This window comes from Anolis sagrei, chromosome 8 (assembly GCF_037176765.1).
Source record: "Anolis sagrei isolate rAnoSag1 chromosome 8, rAnoSag1.mat, whole genome shotgun sequence".
Classification (NCBI taxonomy): domain Eukaryota; kingdom Metazoa; phylum Chordata; class Lepidosauria; order Squamata; family Dactyloidae; genus Anolis; species Anolis sagrei.
The window spans coordinates 37,833,478-37,859,657 of NC_090028.1; the positions used below are offsets into that span (position 1 = coordinate 37,833,478).

The 26,180-nt window shown below is 42.2% G+C and overlaps 1 protein-coding gene across 2 annotated transcripts in view; it reads left to right on the forward strand.

The window, feature by feature from the left end:
• The first annotated feature begins 114 nt into the window (after positions 1–114).
• Positions 115–26,180, forward strand: part of VPS35 (VPS35 retromer complex component) — a 54,820-nt gene continuing 28,754 nt past the window's right edge. For both annotated transcript variants that reach the window (XR_010910274.1, XM_060787908.2), the window contains exons 1-9: positions 115–221; positions 7,950–8,048; positions 11,684–11,780; positions 13,500–13,623; positions 15,258–15,440; positions 15,912–16,125; positions 16,255–16,338; positions 20,009–20,118; positions 24,428–24,524. Coding sequence is in view for 1 of the 2 variants with exons in the window: in XM_060787908.2 (XP_060643891.2) it covers positions 219–221; positions 7,950–8,048; positions 11,684–11,780; positions 13,500–13,623; positions 15,258–15,440; positions 15,912–16,125; positions 16,255–16,338; positions 20,009–20,118; positions 24,428–24,524 (1,011 nt within the window). In the remaining variant the exon portion in view is untranslated. The remainder of the gene's footprint in view (positions 222–7,949; positions 8,049–11,683; positions 11,781–13,499; positions 13,624–15,257; positions 15,441–15,911; positions 16,126–16,254; positions 16,339–20,008; positions 20,119–24,427; positions 24,525–26,180) is intronic.

A 26,180-nucleotide genomic window follows, 5' to 3' on the forward strand; every position in this document is an offset into this window, starting at 1 on the left:
GGTTCATGACAACGCCCGTCTCGGATGAGTAGCCAATAAGGATGGATTAAGCGAGGGTCTTCTTAGCAGCAGCCAATCAGGGTCGAGGAGGAGAGGTTGAAGCGGAGGAGGGCGTCTTGTTGTCACATGACGGAGTGGGAGGAGTGAATTGAGCAGCAGAGGGAGAGTGGGTCCAGTCTGCGCGTCGCTGTGGCCGGAACGGAAGCTGAGGGTCGGCCATGGTGAGTGAACGAGGCCTTCCTTGCATGGAGGGGCTTCTCAAGGGACAGGGAGGCGGGCCCACTTCGCCTCAGGACGTACAAGGCCTTGGCTCCCCGGGAAAGGCCTTCAAGTTGGGCCTAAACGCCTTTGGGCCTAGCAGGAGGCACTCCTGAGGAGCCAGCCCTGAAGTAGGGAGTAGGCCCTTCGCCGTGGTCCCTGGCAGAGTAGGCCCTGACAAGCCCTGCCTCTTATCTCTGTATATAAATGCCAAACCCTGTATGTGTGTTTGTCCCACAAAGCCACATCCACAACTCAATAGATCTGGCCACACTTGGCACACAGGCCCTTCAGCGCCTAACCTGAAATAATGGAGGGGTTTCAGCTACAAAACCCACCCCATTTTGGGTCACAGGGACCCCAAAACTGACAAAAAGATATATGCAGAAGCAACCACATGAGAGCAGGATATGGATAGGAAGGCTTCCAGAATGAGAAAGGCAACAACAACAACAACAACAATAATACACTTAATTTATAAATAATAATAATAATAATAAGCCATTGAAATCCACAAGCATGTGGACAATTTCAACAGAAAGGAGGAGACCATGAAAATGAACAAAATCTGGCTACCAGTATTAAAAAACTCTAAAATTACTACAGCAAAACAGCAGAGAGGAAACAACCAGGCACATCTTAACACCTCTCAACAGAACATTTTCCCAGGCTCAGCCAAGCCTTCAAATGCTAATCAAGGTGGTCAGTTGAAACATTCACACCTAGCTCCAGCAGACAAGAGTCCTTTGTCCCACCCTGGTCCTTCCACAGATATATAAACCCATTTTCCTAGTTCCAACAGACCTTACTACCTCTGAGGATGCTTGCCATAGATGCAGGCGAAACGTCAGGAGAAATGCCTCTAGAATATGGCCCTATAGCCCAAAAAACCCCTACAAGAACCTAGCAATAATAATAGTTCTTGTGGGTTTTTCCGGGCTATATGGCCATGTTCTAGAGCAGTGGTTCTCAACCCTCTTAATGCCGTGACCCCTTAATACAGTTCCTCATGTTGTAGTGACCCCCAACCATAACATTATTTTCATTGGTACTTCATTGGGGTGAGAAGGGCGGAATATAAGAACTGTAAATAAATAAATAAATACTGTTATGAGTCGTCATGTCCACATCTGATACGCAAGATGTATTTTCATTCATTGGACCAAATTCGGCACACATATGCAATCCACCCAAATTTTGAATACTGGTGGACTTGGGGGAGGGGGTTGATGTTGTGATTTGGGAGTTGTAGTTGCTGGGATTTATAGTTCACCTCCAATCAATGAGCATTCCAAACTCCACCAATGATGGAATTCAATCAAACTTGGCACACAGAACTCCTACGACCAAGAGAAAATACTGGAAGGGTTTGGTGGGCATTGACTTTGAGTTTTGGAGTTGTAGTTCACCTCTCAGAGAGCACTGTGGACTCAAGCAAACTTGGCACAGATACTCAATGCGCCCAAATGTGAACACTGGTGGAGTTTGGGGGGAAGTAGACTTTGACATTTGGGAGCGTTCTGAACCAGAATTGGGCCAAACCTCCCATATGGAACACTCATGACCAACAGAAAATACTGTGTCTTCTGATGGTCTTGGTGACCCCTCTGACATCTCTTTGTGACCCCCCCAGGGGTCCTGACCCCCAGGTTGAGAAACGCTGGGTTACAGGGACCCCAAAACTGACAAGATATATGCAGAAGCAACCACATGAGGGCAGTATATGGATAGAAAGACTTCCAGAATGGGAAAGGCAACAACAACAACAACAATAGTACACTTAATTTATAACCCGCCACCATCTCTCCAAAGGGGACTCTGGGCGGCTAACATGAGGCCAAGCCCAAAATAATACAACATAATAAACACATCATAACAACATACATCATAACAAAATATGAAATAACGAAATCAACAATATAAAACAGCATAATGAAACCAGACACAGAGGGCGGGCCAAATGTATGAGGTAAAATGTTAAAAAGTTAAAACCCTGGGTGAGATAGGGATAAATGTAAAGAGCATAAGGATATCTATCTATATATAAAATGCTCTGTGCGTAATGAGTACCTTAAAAACAAAAGAACCAATGAAAGAAATCGCACCAAATTTGGCAACAAAACATCTCACAACACAAGGAGTGACCATCACTCAAAACACTATGATTTTGTCATTTGGGAGTTGTAGTTGCTGGGATGTATAGTTCACCTATAATCAAAGAGCATTCTGAACTCCACCAATGATGGAATTGAACCAAACTTGGCACACAGAACTCCCATGACCAATGGAAAATACTGGAATGGTTTGGTGGGCATTGACCTTGAGTTTTGGAGTTGTAGTTCACCTACATCCAGAGAGCATTGTGGACTCAAACAATGATGGATCTGGACCAAACTCTACATGAATACTCAATATGCCCAAATATAAACACAGATGAAGTTTGGGGGAAATAGACCTTGACATTTGGGAGTTGTAGTTACTGGGATTTATAGTTCACCTGCTATCAAGGAGCATTCCGAACCCCACCAACGATGGAATTGGGCCAAACATCCCACACAGAACCCCCATGACCAACAGAAAATACTGTGTTTTCTGATGGTTTTTGGAGACCCCTCTGACATCCCTTCACAACGCCCCCAGGGGTCTTGTGTTTTCTTATGGTCTTTGGTGACTCTTCTGACAGCCCCCTGGTGACCCTCCCCTGGGGCCTTGACTTCCCAGGTTGAGAAATGATGTCTTAAGGCCATCCAGTCCAACTCCCTTCACCAGGGCAAAAAAACATAAAGCCCTCCTGACAAAGGGCCATCCAGCCATTCACACACACACACACACACACACACACACACACACACACACACATGTATATGACAGATGCAGTATCAAAGATTTGAAAGGGACCCCTAAAGAAGGACAATTATATGTTGCATGTTCCAGAGTAGGCAAACCAGACAATCTCCACATCAACACTGACAAAGAAACGACAAGAAATACTGTTTACCCACAAGCAGAAAGACATTACATATATTAGAAACCAACACTTTCTCGTTACTTTATTTTCCAGATCACCAGACTGGGCCACAGCAACACGTGGCAGGGGACCGCTAGTCTCTGTATATAAATGTCAAATCTTGTATGTTTGTTTGTCCCACAAAACCACATCCACAACTCAATAGATCTGGGCCACATTTGGCACACAGGCCCTTCAGCGCCTAACCTGAAATAATGGAGGGGTTTCAGCTACAAAACTCACCCCATTTTGGGTCACAGGGACCCCAAAACTGACAAAAAGATATGTGCAGAAGCAACCACATGAGGGCAGTATATGGATAGAAAGGCTTCCAGAATGGGAAAGGCAATAAATGTAAAGCGCTTATGGATCTATCTATATATATAAATTTGTTAGGGGCATCCAACGAGGAAACAAAACTCAAAAACCCCCCAACGAAACTGTACCAAAATTGCCATGCCCATAACACAACCCACAAGGTACAAACATATCTACTCAAAATGAAAAACAACACAACAACACACTCACAAAACGGCAAAACAACAAAACTCAAAAAACCCCAACGAAACTTAACCAAAATTGCCATGCCCATAACACAACCCACAAGGTACAAACATATCTACTCAAAATGAAAAACAACACAACAACACACTCACAAAACGGCAAAACAACAAAACTAAAAAAAAAACCAACGAAACTTAACCAAAATTGCCATGCCCATAACACAACCCACAAGGTACAAACATATCTACTCAAAATGAAAAACAACACAATAACACACTCACAAAACGGCAAATCAACAAAACTCACAAACCCCCCAACAAAACTTAACCAAAATTCCCATGCCCATAACACAACCCATAAGGTACAAACATATCTACTCAAAATGAAAAACAACACAACAACACACTCACAAAACGGCAAAACAACTGAGCATGCGCATTGGTGCCCAGCCGCAAGTTCCCTGGCGCGCGCACACAGTTCCCTCTGCGGAAGCCATGTCCACTCCAAGCCCCGCCGCGCCGCTTCCCGCACACACACACCCCCGCCGCACGCACACACACAACCCCACGCTCCATCACTCCCCCCACCGCACACACACACGCAACCCCACGCTCCATCACTCCCCCACCGCCACACACACGCGCGCAACCCCACTCCTCCCCGCTGCCGCACACAACACACACGCAACCCCACGCTCCATCACTCCCCCCGCTGCCACACACACACACACAACCTCACGCTCCATCACTCGCCTGCCCCAATCTTACCTCCTTTTACTTCACGCCACCTCCAAACCCCACCGCACCCCTTCCCGCCCTGTCAAAATCCAGGAAAGACAGGAAGGAAGGAAAGAAGGAAGAAAGAGAAAGGGAGATAAAGAAAAGGGGGAAGGAAGGAAAGTTAGAGAAAGAAGGAAGAAGAAAAGGAAAGAAAAGGAAAGATGGAAGGAAAGAAAAGAGAGACAGCAGAAGAGAAAGAAAAAGGGGGAAGGAAGGAAAGAGGTAGAGAAGGAAGAAATGAGAGACAGAGGGAGGGAAAGAAAAAGGGGGAAGGAAGGAAGGAGAGAAGGGAAGAAAAAAGGGAATGAAAGAAGGAAAGAGGGAGTGAAGGAAGGGGGAAGATGTAGAGAAAGAGGGAGGGAAGGAAAGAAGGAAAGAGAGAAGGAAGAGAAGAGACCAGAAGAGAAAGAAAAAGGGAGAAGGAAGGAAGGAGAGAAGGAAAGAAAAAAGGGAATGAAGGAAGGAAAGAGGGAGTGAAGGAAGGGGGAAGATGTAGAGAAAGAGGGAGGGAAGGAAAGAAGGAAAGAGAGAAGGAAGAAAAGAGACCAGAAGAGAAAGAAAAAGGGGGAAGGAAGGAAAGAGATAGAGAAGGAAGAGGAGAAGGAAAGATGGGAGGGAAGGAAAGAAAGAGGGAAGGTTGGCCACAGCAACGCATGGCGGGCAAAGGTTGTTATTTCTATGATTATTATGATGCTATTATTCCTATGAGACCCTTTTAGGGGGAATGGGAGAGGTGTCAGGTCCCGGAGGCAATGCATTGCATTATTGTTATTGTTATGATGGTGGTGAAATAAAAGGAAATAAAAAGCGAAAGAAGGAAGCAAACAGGGAGGGAAGAAAGGCAAAGGAAGAAAGGGGGAGGGAATGAAGGAAAGAGAGAAGGATGAAACCAAGTAGTGAAAGAAGGAAAGAAAGAAAGAGGTAGAGAAGGAAGAAAGGAGAGAAAGGGGGAAGGAATAGGTAGGTACCTCTCTTTCATAATAGTCCAGATATCTACCTCAACTTTGACAAGTTTTACTATAGGCCACAGCAACGCGTGGCAGGGCACAGCTAGTATATATATATATGACAAATGCAAGAAAAAATGAAATGCAAAGATACAGAATGGGAGACACCTGGCTCGAGAGCAGGACGTGTGAAAAAGATCAATTAAATTTGGGATAATGTCTGTCAATCTGTTGGCAAGGAGTTTTGTGAAGATGTATTGTCGAAGGCTTTCATGGCTGGAATCACTAGGTTCTTGTGGGTTTTTTCGGGCTATAGAGCCATGTTCTAGAGGCATTTCTCCTGACGTTAGATGCAGGTGAAACGTCAGGAGAAATGCCTCTAGAACATGGCTCTATAGCCCGAAAAAACCCACAAGAACCTAGTTTTGTGAAGATTTTATAATATAAATGAATAGGCTTCCAGAAAGGGAAAGGCAATAAATGTAAAGAGCATATGGATATATATATATATATATATATATAGTGTGTGACATATAAATGTGAGCATGCGTACATAGACAATCACACACACACATTTATATGCTCACACATGTATACATGTGTGTATACAATAGGCATATACATACACATACCTATATGTCCACACATACATATACAAACACACACAGACATATGTACATATATGCACATTTATACATACAAATGATATATACATATGTATACACATCTGCATGCTCACATGTAAATAAATATGCATATATATACACATATCTATGTGAACATATACATATACAAACACACACATATAAATGTGCACATACATTCACATTTATTCATATATATTATATGAAGGTAATACAATCATTCCAGCCACATGACCTAGGAGGTGTCTACGGACAACCCCCCCCCCCCAAAGTTGGACACAATTAGACTTAATGTCAGGGGAAACCTCTTTTACATGTCTATATACTCATACATGTATTTATTAAGTACTAGGTGTCCCCTGCCACGCGTTACTGTGGCCCGCATGGGGGTTCTGTGTGGGAGGTTTGGCCCAATTCTATCGTTGGTGGGGTTCAGAATGCTCTCTGATTGTAGGTGAACTATGAATCCTAGCAACTACAACTTCCAAATGTCAAGATTCTATTTCCCCCAAACTCCACCAGTGTTCACATTTGGGCATACTGAGTATTTGTGTAGAGTGGTCCAGATCCATCATTGTTTGAGTCCACAGTGATTTCTGGATGTAGGTGAACTACAACTCCAAAATCAAAGGCCCACCAAACCCTTCCAGCATTTTCTGTTGGTCATGGGAGAACTGTGTGCCAAGTTTGGTTCAATTCCATCGTTGGTGGGGTTCAGAATGCTCTTTGATTGTAGGTGAACTATAAATCCCAGCAACTACAACTCCCAAATGACAAAATCATTTTTTTTGAGTGAAGGACTTACATTGGTTTGTTAGGTGTCTTGTGTCCAAATTTGGTGTCAATACGTCCAGTTGTTTTTGAGTTCTGTTAATCCCACAAACGAACATTACATTTTTATTTATATAGATTATTGTATTTATTTATACCCTGCTTTATCTCTCCCGAAGGGGACTCAAAGCGGCATTAGTACGCAATTTAAAAAAAATACAAGTATACAAACATTAAAACAGAAATAAATATAAACAATATTAAGAATTCACAGTTAAAAACTATTCAAGCATATTCAATCCATATCCAAGTTAAAACCACTTGATCGTAATGACACCTTTGCTTTCTGGTGCACAAACTTTGTATCACACACAAAATTATCAAAATTATTGTGTATAAATTACCTTTAGGCTATGCATATAAGGAGGTCCATAAAGGATACATTATTCTTGTAATTAGATTTGGGTCCCATTAGCAAAATATCTTGCTACGTACAGATATGTAAATACAGGTATTTAATTTTTTAAAGAAAAGAAATCTAAAACACTTCTGACCCCAAGGATTTCAAAAGAAGGGATACTCACAATGTCTGGAGGGTTGAAGTACCCTCCTCTATCCAGCTCTAGAAGTAGCATGTAGTAACCTTTGCTTATATGGTAAAGGCTAATGTTCCTAGTGACTGGAAATCCTAGGATTCCATAGGATGTAGCTTACGGAGCCCCCGATGGTGCAATGAGTTGAATCCTTGTGATGGCAGGACTGATAACTGACAGGTCTGAGATTCGAATCTGGGGAGAGTGTGGATGAGCTCCCTCTGTCAGCTCCAGCTCCCCATGCGGGGATATGAGAGAGGCCTCCCACAAGGATGGTAAAACATCAAAAACGTCCAGGCGTCCCCTGAACAACCTCCTTGCAGACGGCCAATTCTCTCACACCAGAAGCAACTTGCAGTTTCTCAAGTCACTCCTGACACAACCCCCCCCCCTTTTGATGGTGATGGTGGTAATGACATGTCCTCTTTCCTATCTTCCTCTTCTAGCCTACAACTCAGCAATCCCCTCAAGATGAGCAAGAGAAGCTCCTGGATGAAGCCATTCAGGCTGTCAAGGTCCAGTCGTTCCAAATGAAGCGATGTTTGGTAAGGCTTTTGTCCTCATTCAGTGGGGAAAAAAGTTTTGAAAAGTTTAATATGCTTTTAAGATATGATGCAACTTTGGAATTGGCCAATCATATATGTTGGAGTTGATTAAGGCCATATATGTACATATTTATTTATTTACAGTATTTATATTCCACCCTTCTCACCCCGCAGGAGACTCAGGGTGGATTACAATGCACATATACATGGCAAACATTCAATACCATTATACACAGAGGCAATTAACATTCTAGATTTCCAGCTTCATGAGGGTATGCTCAATTCCGGCCACAGGGGGAGCTGCCGCTTCTCCATCCACTTGTGACACGGAGTCCTTGATGGAGTACTACCTCATTCTTACGCATGCTGCTGGAAGGTTTTATGGTGTCATAAATGAGTTAAATTAGCCTCCCCACATTTAAGCAGTACTTAAATTTCCTACTTGACAGATCTAATTGTCATTTGGGCTTCATAGGCCAACAGCAAGCTAGACTATTAATTGTCAGGAGCTCACTCTAACCCGAGCTGGCTTTGAACTCATGACCTCTTGGTCAGTAGTAATTTAATGCAGCTGGCTACTAACTAGCTGTGCTACAGCCCGGTCCTACTTAAATATTGCGTTGTACAGGGGAAAGGATTGTAATGTCTTTGTGGAAGGAATTACACATTCTGGGTTGTTGTAGGTATTTCGGGCTATATGGTCATGTTCTAGAAGCATTCTCTCCTGACATTTTGCCTGCATCTATGGCAAACATAAACCTACAACAACCCAGTGATTCCAGCCATGAAAGCCTTCGACAATACCTTGCACATTCTCTCCCCTCTTTCTCAACCCTCCATTGAGGGGTCCTTACATTTCTCCCATGGAAATCAGTAAGACCCGTTTTAGCATGAATGAACAGAAGTTAGACCAATTCTCTCCTCTAAGATCAACAGAGATTTCTGACTCCCCAAGTATTTTTAAAACCCGTGGAATAATACAAACCAGTGGGCGTAATCTGAAGAAACATTTCCAAGGAGACATACAGGCATATGGCATTGGTATTTACCATATTGAATCATCCTGAAAATGGATGACTATCAAGAACATGTTTCTGGGCTCATCCTTTTGTGCTAAGACATCAAAAGACAATGTAGTTAAATGAGCTGATTATTTATTGCGTCCCAAAATTCAGTTAGTGACCTTGAGCCAATTACTCTTTGTGCCAGTTTGCCCTGCTTCACCAGGCTGTAGGTAGGATAAAATATATGTAAATTCTGCTGTGGAAAGTTATGTACAAGTATACCTCGGTTAACAAAGTTGATGTGTTCCTAGGCATTACATCTTGAACAGAAAAGACAGAAATAGCATCGAAAGCATAAGGCTAGGTTCCTACAACTCATAAAATAAGATCAGTTCAGTATGTTTTAGCATACTTTTTATCCACTCCTAACAATATGTAAATTTCTTTATTTACTTCATTTATATACCGCTTTTCTCACCCCTTGAGCGACTCAAAGCGGTTAACAATAGCAAAATTCAATGCTCAATGTCATAAAAACAGTTTAAAAACAATTAAAACAATGACATAATAAACAATTAATTAAACTTAAATATGTGGAGCCCCCGGTGGCGCAGTGAGTTAAAGCACTGAGCTGCTGAGCTTGTTGATCGAAAGGTCGCAGGTTCGATTCCGGGGAGCGGTGTGAGCTTCTGCTGTCAGCCCTAGCTTCTGCCAACCTAGCAGTTCGAAAACATGCAAATGTGAGTAGATCAGTAAGTACCGCTCCGGCGGGAAGGTAACGGCACTCCATGCAGTCATGCCGGCCACATGACCTTGGAGATGTCTACGGACAACGCTGGCTCTTTGGCTTAGAAATGGAGATGAGCACCACACCCCAGAGTCAGATATGACTGGACTTAATGTCAGAGGACTACCTTTACCTTAAACATAAATATAACATGTTAGGACATTAAGATCATCTGGGGAGGCCCTTCTCTCGGTCCCGCCGGCATCACAAGCATGCCTGGCGGGGATGAGAGATAGGGCCTTCTCAGTGGTGGCCCCTCGGCTGTGGAACGCCCTTCCTACAGATATCAGTTTGGCCCCCTCCTTATTGGCATTTCGGAGGAAAGTGAAGACCTGGCTGTTCGAACAGGCATTTGATTAGCCAGTGTAATTGATTATAGGAACACGGAATAACGGATGAGACTGGATTCTGATTCTATTGATGAGACGTAAATGATTTGTCATATTGATGTTTAATTGTTGTTATGCTATTGCTTTTAAATGTTCCAATGATTTTGTAATGTTTGTATTGAAACTGTTGTTGTTAACCACTTTGAGTCGCCTAAGGGCTGAGAAAGCGGTAGATAAATGAAATAAATAAATAATAAATAAATAACATCCCATTAGTGTCTCATAGGTAGAATCAAGATCCAATCTCATCATCGATTGTTCCATATTCCTATATTCATTACACTGCCTATTCAAATGCCTGCTCGAACAACCAGGTCTTCACTTTCCTCCGAAATGCCAATAGGGAGGGGGCCGATCTAATTTCTGTAGGAAGGGCATTCCACAGCCAGGGGGTCACCACTGAGAAGGCCCTGTTTCTCGTCCCCGCCAAATGTACTTGTGATGCAGGCAGGACCGAGAGCAGGGCCTCCCCAGATGATCTTAACATCCTAGCTGGTTCATAGGAGGAGATGGTTTCGGACAGGTACGTTGGACCAGAACCATTTAGGGCTTTATAGGCTAATGCCAGCACTTTGAATTGTGCCCGGTAGCAAACTGGCAGCCAGTAGAGCTGGCGCAACAGAGGAGTTGTAATCTCTCTGAGCACCACTCCTGTCAGTATCCTGGTTGCCGAACGTTGGACCATTTGAAGTTTCCGAACAGTCTTCAAAGGCAACCCCATGTAGAGAGCGTTGCAGTAGTCTATATGGGATGTAACCAGAGCGTGGACTACCGTGGCCAAGTCAGACTTCCCAAGGCGCACAAGTTTTAACTGTGCAAATGCTCCCCTGGTCACCCCAGGCTCAGCAATGAGTCTAGGATTACACCCAAGCTGCAATCCTATGTCTTCAGGGGGAGTGTAACCCCATCCAACACAGGCTGTAACCATTTGAAGCTTCCAAACAGTCTTCAAGGGCAACCCCACGTAGAGAGCGTTGCAGTAGTCTATACGGGATGTGAAATGAAATGTGAAATGAAACAGCTGGGTTAGGTCTTGTGCAAAGAATAAGTATTGGACTGTCTAGAAAACTTGAAAACTTTTGCCAAAATACCACCAGAAATAATTTTCATATTTCAATTTTGTTGGTCAAACTTAAAGATCTGGAGGTTTGTTTTTAACATGCTGTGGATAGCTGGTGAAAGAGGCATATTTTTTTCTCCTCCTTTCTCTTTGTTTTGCCATTCATGTAACCTCAATAAGGATTTATGGAGTCACCTGCTGCTTATCTTGCCTGTTCCCTACAGTGGGATCGGCTAGAGTACAATTCTATTATTTCTTTTGATAAAGAAAACCTTTGTTTACTGAATGATGCATGAACACTGCTTTGAGCTCAGTGGATGAAAAACAGAATATTTATTACATGACAAAATTGTAGCAAAACTCAGTAATGCTTTATACTTAATGTGTTTTGTTAGGACAAAAACAAGCTTATGGATGCTTTGAAACATGCCTCGAATATGCTTGGTGAGCTGCGGACCTCCATGCTGTCTCCAAAGAGCTACTATGAACTCTGTATCCTCTTGAACTTGTCTCACTTGCTGTTCCGTGATCCTAGTTCCCTGACATTGAACCCCCAGGATTAAAGGTTGAGTTGGAACTTAAATTTCATGGACGCGATGGACAAAGCAATACTGTTGTTTGGCCCTGGTATATGTACTACTCAAGGGCATGAGAGGCAAATGCGTGAGAGTTCTGATTTTTATTCCAAATTATGCTTACGACTTACTTAGGCAATCGCTCGTTGTCCGAGTAAGATTGTCCTCCAAGATCGGTGTCCTGGTGGTGGGTACATAGGTGACTGTGGAGCCCTATTCTTGATCTGCATGTTCTCCCACAGTGAGGGCATCAGTTTCCAGACGGAAGGCGGTCCTGTGTGGGTTGGCTTGATGCGTCTTCTTCTTGGCACATTTCTCTCTTTCGCCCTCCATTCATGCCTCTTCAAATTCTACAGCACTGCTGGTCACTGCTGACCTCCGCGGAAACACTCAAGGGCCAGGGTTTCCCAGTTCTCAGTGTCTATGCCAGAGTTTTTAAGGTTGGCTTTGAGCCCATCTTTAAATCTCTTTTCCTGCCCATTAACTTTCTGTTTTTCATTCTTGAGTTTGGAGTAGAACAACTGCTTTGGGAGACGGTGGTTGGTATTCGGACAGTGTGGCCGGTCCAGTGGAGTTGATGGTGGAGGACCATGGCTTCAGTGCTGGTGGTCTTTGCTTTTTCTAGCATGCTGACATTTGTCTGCCTATCTTTCCAAGAGATTTGCAGGATTTTTCAGAGACAACACTGATGGCATCGTTCTAGGAGTTGCATATGACATTACATTTCGCAGGCATATAGCAAGGTTGGGAGGACAATAGCTTTGTAAACAAGCACCTTGATATCCCTACGGATGTCCTGGTCCTCAAACACCTTCTGCTTCATCCGGAAAAATGCTGCACTTGCAGAGCTCAGGCGGCGTTGTATTTCAGTGTCAATGTTGACTTTTGTGGAGAGGTGGTGGCCAAGGTAATGAAAATGGTCAACATTTCCTAATGTTTCACCATTAAGCTGTATTTTTGGCATTGGAGAGGGATTGGCTGGTGACTGCTGGAAGAGCACTTTGGTTTTCTCATTGTTCAATGAGAGGCTAAGTTCGAATTATGCACTAGCCTAGTAAATTTATGTATGCATTTGATTTTGCACTTGCAAACATGGCAAGTTATTCACTACCTTTTTGGTGGCGGCGGTGAAAAAAATAAACTCCAAATGTATTTTTAAGGCTGAAGTCTGTCCAGAGTAGTGGTGTATACTTTGGTACCCAAGCCAGGGAGGAGATGCTTACTGTAGGAAGCCAGGGAGGAGATGCTTACTGTAGGAAGTATAGGAAACATACTTGCATTTATATGGGCAGGTGAGGATCCTTCTGGAATTCTAATGCTCACTTTGTTTCTGCCCTGGATGCTGCTGATATAGATCGTAGTCCAAAATTGGGGCTTGCATGTCAAACCTTCCCTTCGTAAATTCTTTCAGTTGACATCTGTCAACGAGCCTCCTTTCAGTGCTTATCCATCTCCCTCTTGCCTTGCTATCTCTTCTTGCAGGCTTAATCCCCTTTTTATGTGAGCTCCATTCCCTTGCTGCTTTAGTTTCTGAGTTTTCCAAGCTATTGATTTCTTCTTTGTGTTGTGGGGCGATAACATTCACACACAGCACATCTGGGCTGCATCGGTCTCACTCCTTAATGGAAAGAAAAAGATATGGCCATCTCCGATGAGCTGCATTACCTGGAGGTGTACCTGACGGATGAATTTGCCAAGGGAAGGAAAGTAGCTGATCTTTACGAACTGGTCCAGTATGCCGGAAACATCATCCCACGGCTGTAAGTCATTTTCAATCTAGAATTAAGTGTTTATTTTTGTGACTACTTCAGGATTGGAAATCATGCTGTTACCGAAGTCATAATATCCAGTTGCCAAAAGTGGTACTGGTATGACCCACGCTGAATCAGGCACTGCAATAAGTGGCCTTCTAGTTCTCAGTGTCTGTCCATACTTTGCCATTTTCCTGCAGAAACATTCATTTTTCGTGTCACTTTACCATTTTCCACCATAGGAAAAAGATATTCCCCATTGCTTTAAAAAAACCTGTTTCTCCTTCGTGGTCTCAGTGGAGTTGCACATCTATATGTGCAGCTTCCGCAGATGACCAGTCGAAGTAACCAGGTTACAGGTAAGCAACCCTGCTTTCTCCTCTGTGGAGTTGCACATCTATATGTGCAGCTTCTGCAGATGACCAGTTGAAGAAACCTGGTTACAGGTAAGCTACCCTGCTTTCTCCTCTGTGGAGTTGCACATCTATATGTGCAGCTTCTGCAGATGACCAGTTGAAGAAACCTGGTTACAGGTAAGCTACCCTGCTTTCTCCTCTGTGGAGTTGCACATCCATATGTGCAGCTTCCGCAGATGACCAGTCGAAGAAACCTGGTTACAGGTAAGAAACCCTGTCTTCTTTTGTTTGGAATTTTTTATTAATTTACGGTATTTGTATCCCACCTTTCTCAGCCCGAAGGTGACTCAAGGCAATTTGGGGGTAGTAAGCCTTATTTAGATGACTGGCTGAGAGTGAGTAATGTTTATTATCAAGTGAAATGGAAAAATTAAAAAATAATCTCGACTATGTCCTATATTAACTGCTTATGTTTTAGCCTCAGCAGTTATTTATGCTACATAGCCATAGCAGTTTAATCTCATTTCGTATTGTGGAACTCTAGGATTTGTGATTTAACAACTCAACTGTTCATGATAGTGTAATAAGCCAAAAAATTCTAAAGTATTTTAGTAAGCAGATACCATAAATCTGTTGGATGCAGCAATGGCAGTTGAAATAGTATCAAGTTATTATACCTTGTGTGCTGCAGATAGATCTTTAGTGTTTCTCATGGCAAAATATGAGTATTCATGGGTTGTCTTCTTCCAATTCTATCAGAACCAGAGGTTTCTTTTACAACCTATGCTCTGATCTATAGCAACTTCAGTATAGATTTTTATTTTGAGTATACAATGGGCTAACTCCAGTATATCTCTCCACCTAGAGTGGATTTATTGAATTAATTGTTGTATGGTAATTCAGCACTTAGGTCAGGCATGGGCAAACTTTGTCCCTCCAGGTGTTTTGGACTTCAACTCCCACAATTCCTAACAGCCTACCGTCTGTTAGGAATTGTGGGAGTTGAAGTCCAAAACACCTGGAGGGCCAAAGTTTGCCCGTGCCTGACTTACGTGAATTCCGTTAATTGAATTGATTTAGTCAGGTTGGGACTAGAGGTAGGATTTAGCCCAGAGGGTGATTTATGGAGAGCTGGAGTTTGTTGACTCCATTCCTGACACCTCTCTCTTGCTTGAGGGTGTTGCCATGTTGACGATAGCATTTGCAGCCTGCTGGATATTAGAAATGGAAATCGATTTCCGTGTTTGTTTTGAATTGACTGATTCCGCTTGCGTCTTCTCTTCCCAGCTATTTACTCATAACTGTGGGGGTTGTTTACGTGAAGTCATTCCCACAGTCCAGGAAGGACATCTTAAAAGACTTGGTGGAAATGTGTCGTGGTGTCCAGCATCCTCTGAGAGGCCTATTTCTTCGCAACTACCTCCTTCAGTGCACAAGAAATATTTTGCCAGATGATGGAGAACAGACAGAGTAAGTGGGAGCATCGTGGGGATAAATTGTAGTGTTCCCAAATTAAATGTATGTTGCATTTGTTAGACATTAGAATGAAACTGCCTTGTCCCTTCATGGTCTGAAGCAGGTGTCCTCAAACTAAGGCCCGGGGTCCGGTACCGTATATACTCGAGTATAAGCCGACCCAAATATAAGCCGAGGCACCTAATTTTACCACAAAAACCTGGGAAAACATATTGACTTGAGTATAAGTCGAGGGTTTGACTATATTTTTATCTATAACTATAATTGTATAATTATAAACTATAATTGTTTGACTATATATTTATCTTGTGGGGCATGGATTGTCAAATGTGAACCGCCTCAAGTCGCCTTCCGGCTGAGAGGTGTGGTATACAAATATAGTAAATAATAAATAAATAAATAAATAATGCCCTCAAAAATAATACTCCTGTGTCCTTTCTGTGCATTTCTTCTCTTGGCCTACAGTGAAGAAATGACTGGGGACATCAGTGATTCCATGGACTTTGTGCTGCTGAACTTTGCTGAGATGAATAAGCTCTGGGTGCGAATGCAGCATCAGGGCCACAGCCGCGACAGGGAGAAGCGGGAGCGCGAGAGGCAGGAACTGAGGATCTTGGTGGGCACCAACCTGGTCCGCCTGAGCCAGCTGGAAGGCGTCAACGTGGAGAGATACAAGCAGGTGAGATGGAGCGGAGCTAAGAATGCCATGCGGAGAATCCATGGCCACGATATTGTGAACAGATGAGGCCTCAAAGTGTAGGAGGGAGGTGAAAATAATAATACAAAGCTCTTTTTTTCCTATTTGCAGATTGTTTTGCCCGGCATATTGGAACAAGTTGTGAACTGCAGGGATGCTTTGGCTCAAGAATATCTCATGGAATGTATTATACAGGTGAGCTATGATGAAGGCCTGAGTAACCTTCGATGGTAGTATGGCACATCTTTTAATGTCTCACTTTCTTTGGGCTCTCCACTTTGATAGCGAGAGGGTTCAGATGATCAGATACAACCAAATTGCAGAAACATGTGACCTCCTGCTTGCAATTTATTCATTTATTTATTTACAGTATTTATATTCCCCCCTTTTCACCCCACAGGGGACTCGGGGCGGATTACAATGTACATATACATGGCAAACATTCAATGCCATAGACACACAACATATATAAACAGACACATAGAGGCTATTTAATATTCCAGCTTTTTCATGAGGGTATTCTGGCCACTGGGGGAGCTGTCGCTTCACCGTCCATTTATGACACTGATGAAGTACTTCCTCATTCTTTTCATGCTTGCTGGAGATTTTTATGGCCTCGTAAATTAGCCTCCTCGCATAAGCGGTACCTAAATTTCCTACTTGACAGATGCAACTGTCTTTTGGGCTGCAAAGGTTGACAGCAAGCTACACAAATTGTTCGGAAGCTCACTCCGACCCGGGCTAGCTTCGAACTCATGACCCTTTGGTCAGTAGTGATCTTAATGCAGCTGACTCCCAGCCAGCTGCGACACAGTCCTGGTGCTTATACATTTTAGCTTATAATATCTGATTTCTCTGTACTTGTATACAGTGTTCCCTCACTTATCGTGGGTGTTACGTTCCAGGACCACCCGCAAAAAATGAAAATCCGCAAAGTAGATTATATATCGCATTTTGAGGGTGAGGCAGAAGCAAGGAGAGATATTAAAGGCACCACACACCTTTTTTTGGCTAGCTATAAAGAAGGGGCTATAAGACTGTGATTTCACATTATAAATCTTTTTTTTGGAAAATATTTTTATTAATGAGTTCTAGAAAGTTGAAAGAAAAGTAGAATTTTTACATCGAAAGTGGGAGAATATTATTGTAGGTAAAAAAAGAGTAGTAGGAAAAAAGGAATTTATATTAGATGGGGGGGGGGGAGAGTCCCATAAAAGAAATATATATATATATATATATATATATATATATATATATATATACATACACACACATACATACATACACTGTATATATATATGAAAAAGAAGAGAGGAAAGAAAAAAACAAATAAAAATTGTTGACTTCCCTCTAATCTTCTTTGGTCTTTGGTATCTTTTTTTCCCTATATTTACTGTGTTTTTTCTTTGGTTATAGTTTACTTTTTTCATATAATAATCACTATTTTTTTTTTGTTTAAGTAGTATTTTACCAGGTTCCCGTTTGTATGTTTCTTCGGTGTTCCTTGGTTTGACGTTAGCCAGTATGTTATGTAATTCTTCCCTTTGGGGTATTTTTTTCGTTCGCCACTTCCTAGCAAATATAATTCTTGCTGCAACGGTTAGATAGTTAAACAATTTTTCATTATTTTTCTCTTCTTAAAAGTCGAGCATGCCTAGCAGGAAAACCTCTGGCTCTTTTTTAATTGGTACTTTTAGGATTTTTTGGATTTCTCTTTGAATAGTGTCTCTCTCTTCTTTTTTATGATTGGCTGTTTCTCTCCTGAGGGGGAGGGTGAAACCCCCTTCCACATGCCATTGTTGCCAGGAGGCAAAAACCCGCGAAATAGCGAGTCCGCAAAAAACGAACCGCAAAGTAGTGAGGGAGCACTTTATTTATAATTTTATTCGGACTAGATGCATACTGTATGTTGTGTTTATTTTGTCTGTTTTGATATAGCCAATTGGATTATCAATAAAATCGTTTGTTTGTATAATACCTGATCCTCACTCATCTATACAAATAAAAATATAATGTTCATTTGTGGGGTTAATATACCGTATATACTCGAGTATAAGCCGACGCGAATATAAGCCGAGGCACCTAATTTTACCACAAAAAACTGGGAAAATGTATTGACTTGAGTATAAGCCGAGGGTGGGAAATGCAGCAACTACTAGTAAATTTCAAAATAAAAATAGATACCAATAAAATTATATTAATTTAGGCATCAGTAGGTTAAATGTTTTTGAACATTTACATAAAACTGTAATTCAAGAGAAGACTGTCCAACTCTGATTAAACCATTATTCTAACCTTCTTCAATGTAAATATGCATACATATCCTTCCAATAATAATAAATAAAGTAAAATAATAATAATAATGAGTAAAATAATAAATGTAATAATAAATACAGTAAAATAATAAATGTAACAATAACAATAATAGAGTAAAATAATACATGTAATAACAACAATAAAAAAATAAATGTAATAATAACAACAACAAAGTAAAATAATAAATAACCTTGACTCGAGTATAAGCCGGGGGAGACTTTTTCAGCCTAAAAAAAGGACTGAAAAACCAGACTTATACTCGAGTATATACAGTAACTCAAAAACCACTGGACGAATTGACACTAAATTTGGACACAGTACACCTATCAGGCCAATGAGTGACCATCACTCATAAAAACACTGAAAAACATAGCGGAAGAGACTTAAGAAGCCAAAAAATAAAATAAATAATCCATTACATTACAATGTTAACATAAATACACATATACACAAATATATATACACACACAAAACACATATACACAGATTGGGCCACAGCAATGCATTGCAGGGGACAGCTTGTTTCAAATTATTATTATCCGTGATCCCCTGAAACTTTATTCCCAGCGTCTGGGGTGGGAAAGAAGTGCTGAGAAATCCAACCCACTGCACATTAACTGGAAGCTAGAATTAGTCTGTGTTGAGAGAGTAGGGGGGAAAAAGGAGTGTTAAAAGCCTTGCAGGCACGTTTTCAGACCCAGGTAGTTATTTATTGGGTCACCTTACTCAAAAGATGTCGTAATGTCACATTCTAAGTAATTGCAAGGCACAAAATAATTTCTTTCCCAATAGGCAACCTTTGTGAGAGCTGTAATTTCTCCTTAAAGTGAGTCATTCTGTATGTTTTTGTCCTACAGCTCTAGTCGGCATAGTTAATGGTTAGGGTTTATAGGTATTGCAACACAACATATCTGGAGGGCAATAATTCTTTTTTAGAGAAGGGATGGGGAGTTTGTAGTGCTTGAGGTGACGTGGGATCAATCTCCCATCAGCCCTTAGCATTGCAGGTAACTAACTTGGGATTGCAGCCCAAATGTTACTCTTGGAAAAGGTGCAGTTTTTACTCTGCATTCCTCTTCATAACCGTATACAATTAATGTATTGTTGAAAGCTTTCATGGCCGGAGTCACTAGGTTGTTGTGAATTTTCAAGGCTGCATGGCCATGTTCCAGAAGCATTCTCTCCTGACGTTTCGCCTGCATCTGTGGCAGACATCCTCAGAGGTTGTGAGGTCTGTTGGGAACTGACCTCACAACCTCTGAGGATGCCTGCCATAGATGGAGGCAAAATGTCAGGAGAGAATGCTTCTGGAACATGGCCATGCAGCCTGGAAAACTCACAACAACCCTGTATAAAATTATTTGGCAATAGTGATATTAGTTGGAAGGAGAAGCAATGTGAGAAATGGTAGTTGATGAGGATAACATTTGTTCAAAATGTTGTTGATCTCCTGATACTTTGTAATGTTTGATTCATAACTGCTGTGTTCCTCACATAATTTGTGTGTTGGGTGAACCTATCTCCTGACTGACTTTTCTGCCATTTCTAGGTTTTCCCAGATGAATTCCACCTCCAGACCTTGAATCCTTTTCTACGCGCATGTGCAGAATTACACCAAAACGTGAATGTGAAAAATATCATTATTGCCTTAATCGATAGGTGCGTACAGAATGTCTCTGTGGGGATGGGGAAGGACTGAATCTTCCAAACCTAATCCTTTTCTCATTCCCTTTTCATGATTTTTCCCATGTACTCTGTTACTGTTGGCTTAAAACCCACTATTCTAACTGTCACATTCTACAATTGTGTTGTTTCCAGTTGTGACATTGGATTGCAACTCTTAGCAATCCTAATATGCATAGTCAGCAATAGGAATGCTGGAAGTTGCAGTCCAGCAGCAACTATTGCAGTTCCTACCTTCTGAGTAATTCCATATACACTTACTTAGGCGATCCCTCGATGTCTGAGTAGGATGGTCTTCCAAGGTCAGCGTTCTGGTGGGTCCGTAGGTGACTGTGGAGCCCTATTCTTGATCTGCATGTTCTCCTGCAGTGAGGGCATTGGTTTCCAGGTGGCAGGCAGTCTCAATCGAGGTTGGCTTGACGCACCTTCCTCTTGGCACGTTTCGCTCTTTCGCCCTCCATTTGTACCTCTTCAAATTATACAGCACTGCTGGTCACAGCTGACCTCCAGCTGGAGCTCTCAAGGGCCAGGGCTCCCCAGTTCTCAGCGTCTATGCCAGAATTTTTAAGGTTGACTTTGAGCCCATCTTTCAATCTCTTTTCCTGCCCACCAATATTCCATTTTCCATTCTTGAGTTTGGAATAGAGCGACTGCTTTGGGAGATGGTGGTCAGGCATTCAGACAACGTCGCCAGTCCAGCTGAGTTTATGGCTGAGGACCATCGCTTCAGTGCTGGTGGTCTTTGCTTTTTTTTAGCATGCTGACATTTGTCCTATCTTCCCAAGAGATTTGCAGGATTTTCCGGCGGCAGTGCTGATGGAATCGTTCCATGAGTTGCATGTGATGTCTGTAGATAGTCCTCGTCTTCCAGGCGTATTAGTTAAATTAGCCTCCCCGCATAAAATAGCCTCCCTGTCGCAGGGTTGGGAGGACAATAGCTTTATAAACAAGCACCTTGGTCTCCCTACGGATGTCCTGGTCCTCAAACACTCTCTGCTTCATTCAGAAAAATGCTGCACTCACAGAGCTCAGGCGGTGTTGTATTTCAGTGTCAGTGTTGGCTTTTGTGGAGAGGTGGCTCCCAAGGCAGCGGAAATGGTCAACATTTTCTAATGTTACACCATTAAGCTGTATCTCTGGCATTGGAGAGGGATTGGCTGGTGACTGCTGAAAGAGCACTTCGGCTTTCTTGATGTTCAATGACAGGCCGAGCTTCTCATATGCTTCTGTGAAGGTGTTTAGAGTGGCTTGTAAGTCTTCTTCTGAATGTGCACAGACGACGTTGTTATCAGCATGCTGGAGTTCTATAACATATGTTGTTGTAACCTTGGTTTTGGCTTTCAGTCTGCTGAGGTGAAATAAATGTAATTATTAAATGTAAAATGTAATTAAAATACATGCAATTCCATATTAATATTAATTAATTAATATTAATATTAATTAATATTAATTAAATATTAAATGTAATTCCATATACATGTGTGCTTACAAAGGAATTGTATATTTAACAAATCTTAACAAAGGCCAGTCTCCAGAAAGAAAGAGAAATACGTTTTGTCTCTGGGAGTGTAGGAATCCTATGAATCAGCTGCCTATGAACTCAGTTTGCTCTTCTTTCTGACTCATGTAAGCTCAATTAGTCATTGAAAGGAACAATTATGTGATGTGGGGGAAGCAACCTTTGGTGCTTTCTATATTCATGCTTGAGTCCTTTCTGCACTTGATAGAGCTGTGGGTACAAACAATCCACTTTTCTTTCTTTAACACAATCAGAACTGCAGGTATAAAAACAGAATCCTAGAGTTGGAAGAGACCTCATGGGCCATCCAGTCCAACCCCATTCTGCCAAGAAGCAGGAAAATTGCATTCAAAGCACCCCCGAAAGATGGCCATCCAGCCTGTGTTTAAAAGCTTCCAAAGAAGGAGTATCCACCACACTCCAGGGCAGAGAGTTCCACTGCTGAACAGCTCTCACAGTCAGGAAGTTCTTCCTGATGTTCAGATGGAATCTCCTTTCTTGTCCAGCACTTTTTAATTTTAATTTTAATTATTACATTTCATAGAATCATAGAATCAAAGAGTTGGAAGAGACCTCATGGGCCATCCAGTCCAACCCCCTGCCAAGAAACAGGAATATTGCATTCAAATCACCACTGACAAATGGCCATCCAGCCTCTGCTTAAAAGCTTCCAAAGAAGGAGCCTCCACCACACTCCGGGGCAGAGAGTTCCACTGCTGAACGGCTCTCACAGTCAGGAAGTTATTCCTAGTGTTCAGATGGAATCTCCTTTCTTGTAGTTTGAAGCCATTGTTCCATTGCATCCTAGTCTCCAGGGAATCAGAAAACAAGCTTGCTCCCTCCTCCCTGTGGCTTCCTCTCACATATTTATACATGGCTATCATATCTCCTCTCAGCCTTCTCTTCTTCAGGCTAAACAGGCCCAGTTCCCTAAGCCGCTCCTCATAGGGCTTGTTCTCCAGACCCTTGATCATTTTAGTCGCCCTCCTCTGGACACATTCCAGCTTGTCAATATCTCTCTTGAATTGTGGTGCCCAGAATTGGACACAATATTCCAGATGTGGTCTAACCAAAGCAGAATAGAGGGGTAGCATTACTTCCTTAGACCATTGGCCCATTGTTTTTAACTGCGTCACTGCGTGTTGTTAATGTTATTGCTTGTTTTGTTTTATTTTGCTGTATTATTGTTGTTGTTGTTTATTGTTGTATTTTGGGCTCGACCTCGTGTAAGCCGCACCTAGTCCTTCAGGAGATGGTAGCGGGGTACAAATAAAGGTTTATTATTATTATTATTATTATTATTATTATTATTATTATTATTGTAGTTTGAAGCCATTGTTCCATTGAGTCCTAGTCTGCAGGGCAGCAGAAAACAAGTTCGCTCCCTCCTCCCTATGACTTCTTCTATCATATTTATACATGGCTATCATGTCTGCTCTCAGTCTTCTCTTCTTCAGCCTAAATATGCCCAGATCTTTAAGCCGCTCCTCATAGGGCTTGTTCTCCAGACCCTTGATCATTTTAGTCGCCCTCCTCTGGACACATTCCAGCTTGTCAATATCTCTCTTGAATTGTGGTGCCCAGAATTGGACACAATATTCCAGGTGTGGTTTAACCAAGGCAAAATAAAGCATGGGTAGCATGACTTTCCCTGGATCTAGATACTAGACACCTATTGATGCAGGCCAAAATCCCATTGGCTTTTTGTGCCGCCGCATCACATTGTTGGCTCATGTTTAACTTGTTGTCCACGAGGACTCCAAGATCTTTTTTACATCTCGTGATTTCAAGCCACGTGTCCCCCATTCATTAAATAGACATTCCCCTGTTTGTGCTGAAGTGCACCATAGTCACTTCTAGCACAAAGAGAAACTGTTTCTTAGGACATACTTATATTCAGAGAAAGTTGTCCTCAGACTTCCTTCCTCTTCCTTCGAAGGAAACGCCTGCTTGTTCCAAGAGGCTTGCATCAGCAAAAGACAAGTGAGGGCAAGTTTCCCTTCCCTCTGTCTTTTGCTCCCTCTCAGATTTTGGATTGTTGATGTATAAAACTCATTGTTGCTCATTTTTAAAATAACTTTTTAAAATAGTAGTAGTGTTTTATTAATGTTACTAGCTGTCCCCTACAACGCGTTGCTCTGTGGGAGGTTTGGCCCAATTCTATTGTTGGTGGGGTTCAGAATGCTCTGTGATTCTAGGTGAACTATAAATCCCAGCAACTACAACTCCCAAATGTCAATATTCTATTTTCCCCAAACTTCACCAGTGTTCACATTTGAGTATATTGGGTATATGTGCCAAGTTTGGTCCTGTTCCACGGTGATCTCTGGATGTAGGTGAACTACAACTCCCAAACCAAAGGACACTGCCCACCAAATCCTTCCAATATTTTCTGTTGGTCATGGGATAACTGTGTGCCAAGTTTGGTTCAATTGCATTGTTGGTGAGATTCAGAATGCTCCCTGATTGTAGGTGAACTATAAATCCCAGCAACTACAACTCCCAAATGACAAAATCAATTTTTTGAGTGAAGGACATATATTGGGTTGTTAGGTGTCTTGTGTCCAAATTTAGTGTCAATTCGTCCTGTGGTTTTTGAGTTCTGTTAAGTTTTTGAGCTTCATTAGAGGCTTATTGTGCTTTAATCTGGGAGAAAGTCTCTACGAGTATATGCTTCCAAGACATTGCCTCTAGGATGGGTCTGAAAGTTGAATTTTTGAAAATAAATAAATAAATAAACAAATAAACCCTTTCTTCTGACTTTAGGCTCGCTCTCTTTGCTCACCGAGAGGATGGACCAGGCATCCCATCTGATATAAAACTTTTTGACATCTTCTCCCAGCAGGTTGCCACTGTCATACAGGTCAGTTGACGTTGGAAACATTCCCATCAGTGGTGATGAAAATCCACACTTACTCTGTGTCCATTTCAGTTGGGTGGCTTTAATTCAGGCTATCATAGGTCCTGGACTCTACCCTCCAAATAGGTTCAGCACCTTAGATAGCTTATTTAATGTGTAGACTATCATACTTTCGCCTCCCCTGTCACATAATGTTGGTGCATCCACGGACTCTCTTGATTCCATAGCATTTAACCCTGGCAGTTAAAGTGGTATTGAACTGTATTGATTCTGCAGTGTAGATGCCCCCAGCATTCAGGTTGAAATAGTTTTTAAATCTGTCCCAGAGTGAAGCAGTGCTTCCTCATAACATAAACTGACTGAAGCAAAGTAGGTCTGCTTCTACTCAGGACTTGAATTCAGGATTCCCATGTATGTAACCCTGAGGTTACTCATGGAAAATATGAATAGTAGGCATGGATAGAGTCGCTTGGATAACTTGTTGCTTGTAATAATTTAGTTAAAATTACCTTTTTGAAGCTCTAGCGAAGCTTTTTTAAACACTTTGCCCTTCCAAAGCTTTTTCCACCATTTTTGTTATGACTCAGGAAGTGAGTTGGAAATTATTCAGCTTTTCCCCTTTTGATCCCTGGGCTCAGATCAAGCCAGAGAAGCCAGTTTTAAACCAGAGAAGGAAGGAATTTGCTGGCCTTGGCTCAAGCCAGAGAAGCCAGTTTTAAAGCAAGAGAATCCAGTTTTAAACCAGAGAAGGAAGGAATTTCCTCCGCTTGCTTTTCCCCGCTTCTGGTCCCTGGCCTCGGCTCAAGCCAGAGAAGCCAGTTTTAAACTAGAGAAGGAAGGAATTTCCTGGCCTTGGCTCAAGCCAGAGAAGCCAGTTTTAAAGCAAGAGAATCCAGTTTTAAACCAGAGAAGGAAGGAATTTCCTCCACTTGCTTTTCCCCGCTTCTGGTCCCTGGCCTCGGCTCAAGCCAGAGAAGCCAGTTTTAAACCAGAGAAGGAAGGAATTTCCTGGCCTTGGCTCAAGCCAGAGAAGCCAGCTTTAAAGCAAGAGAAGCCAGTTTTAAACCAGAGAAGGAAGGAATTTCCTCTGCTTGCTTTTCCCCGCTTCTGGTCCCTGGCCTCGGCTCAAGCCAGAGAAGCCAGTTTTAAACCAGAGAAGGAAGGAATTTCCTGGCCTTGGCTCAAGCCAGAGAAGCCAGTTTTAAAGCAAGAGAATCCAGTTTTAAACCAGAGAAGGAAGGAATTTCCTCCACTTGCTTTTCCCCGCTTCTGGTCCCTGGCCTCGGCTCAAGCCAGAGAAGCCAGTTTTAAACCAGAGAAGGAAGGAATTTCCTGGCCTTGGCTCAAGCCAGAGAAGCCAGCTTTAAAGCAAGAGAATCCAGCTTTAAACCAGAGAAGGAAGGAATTTCCTGGCCTTGGCTCAAGCCAGAGAAGCCAGCTTTAAACCAGAGAAGGAAGGAATTTCCTGGCCTTGGCTCAAGCCAGAGAAGCCAGCTTTAAACCAGAGAAGGAAGGAGTTTCCTCCACTTGCTTTTCCCTGCTTCTGGAGTAAAACAACTACTTTCAAAGTAAAGACCACCCAATGAAACAGGAAATAACACTTTCAAACCATTAACGAAAGGATTCGGAAGTCTCTGAAGTTTCAAAAAGTTTTGAAAT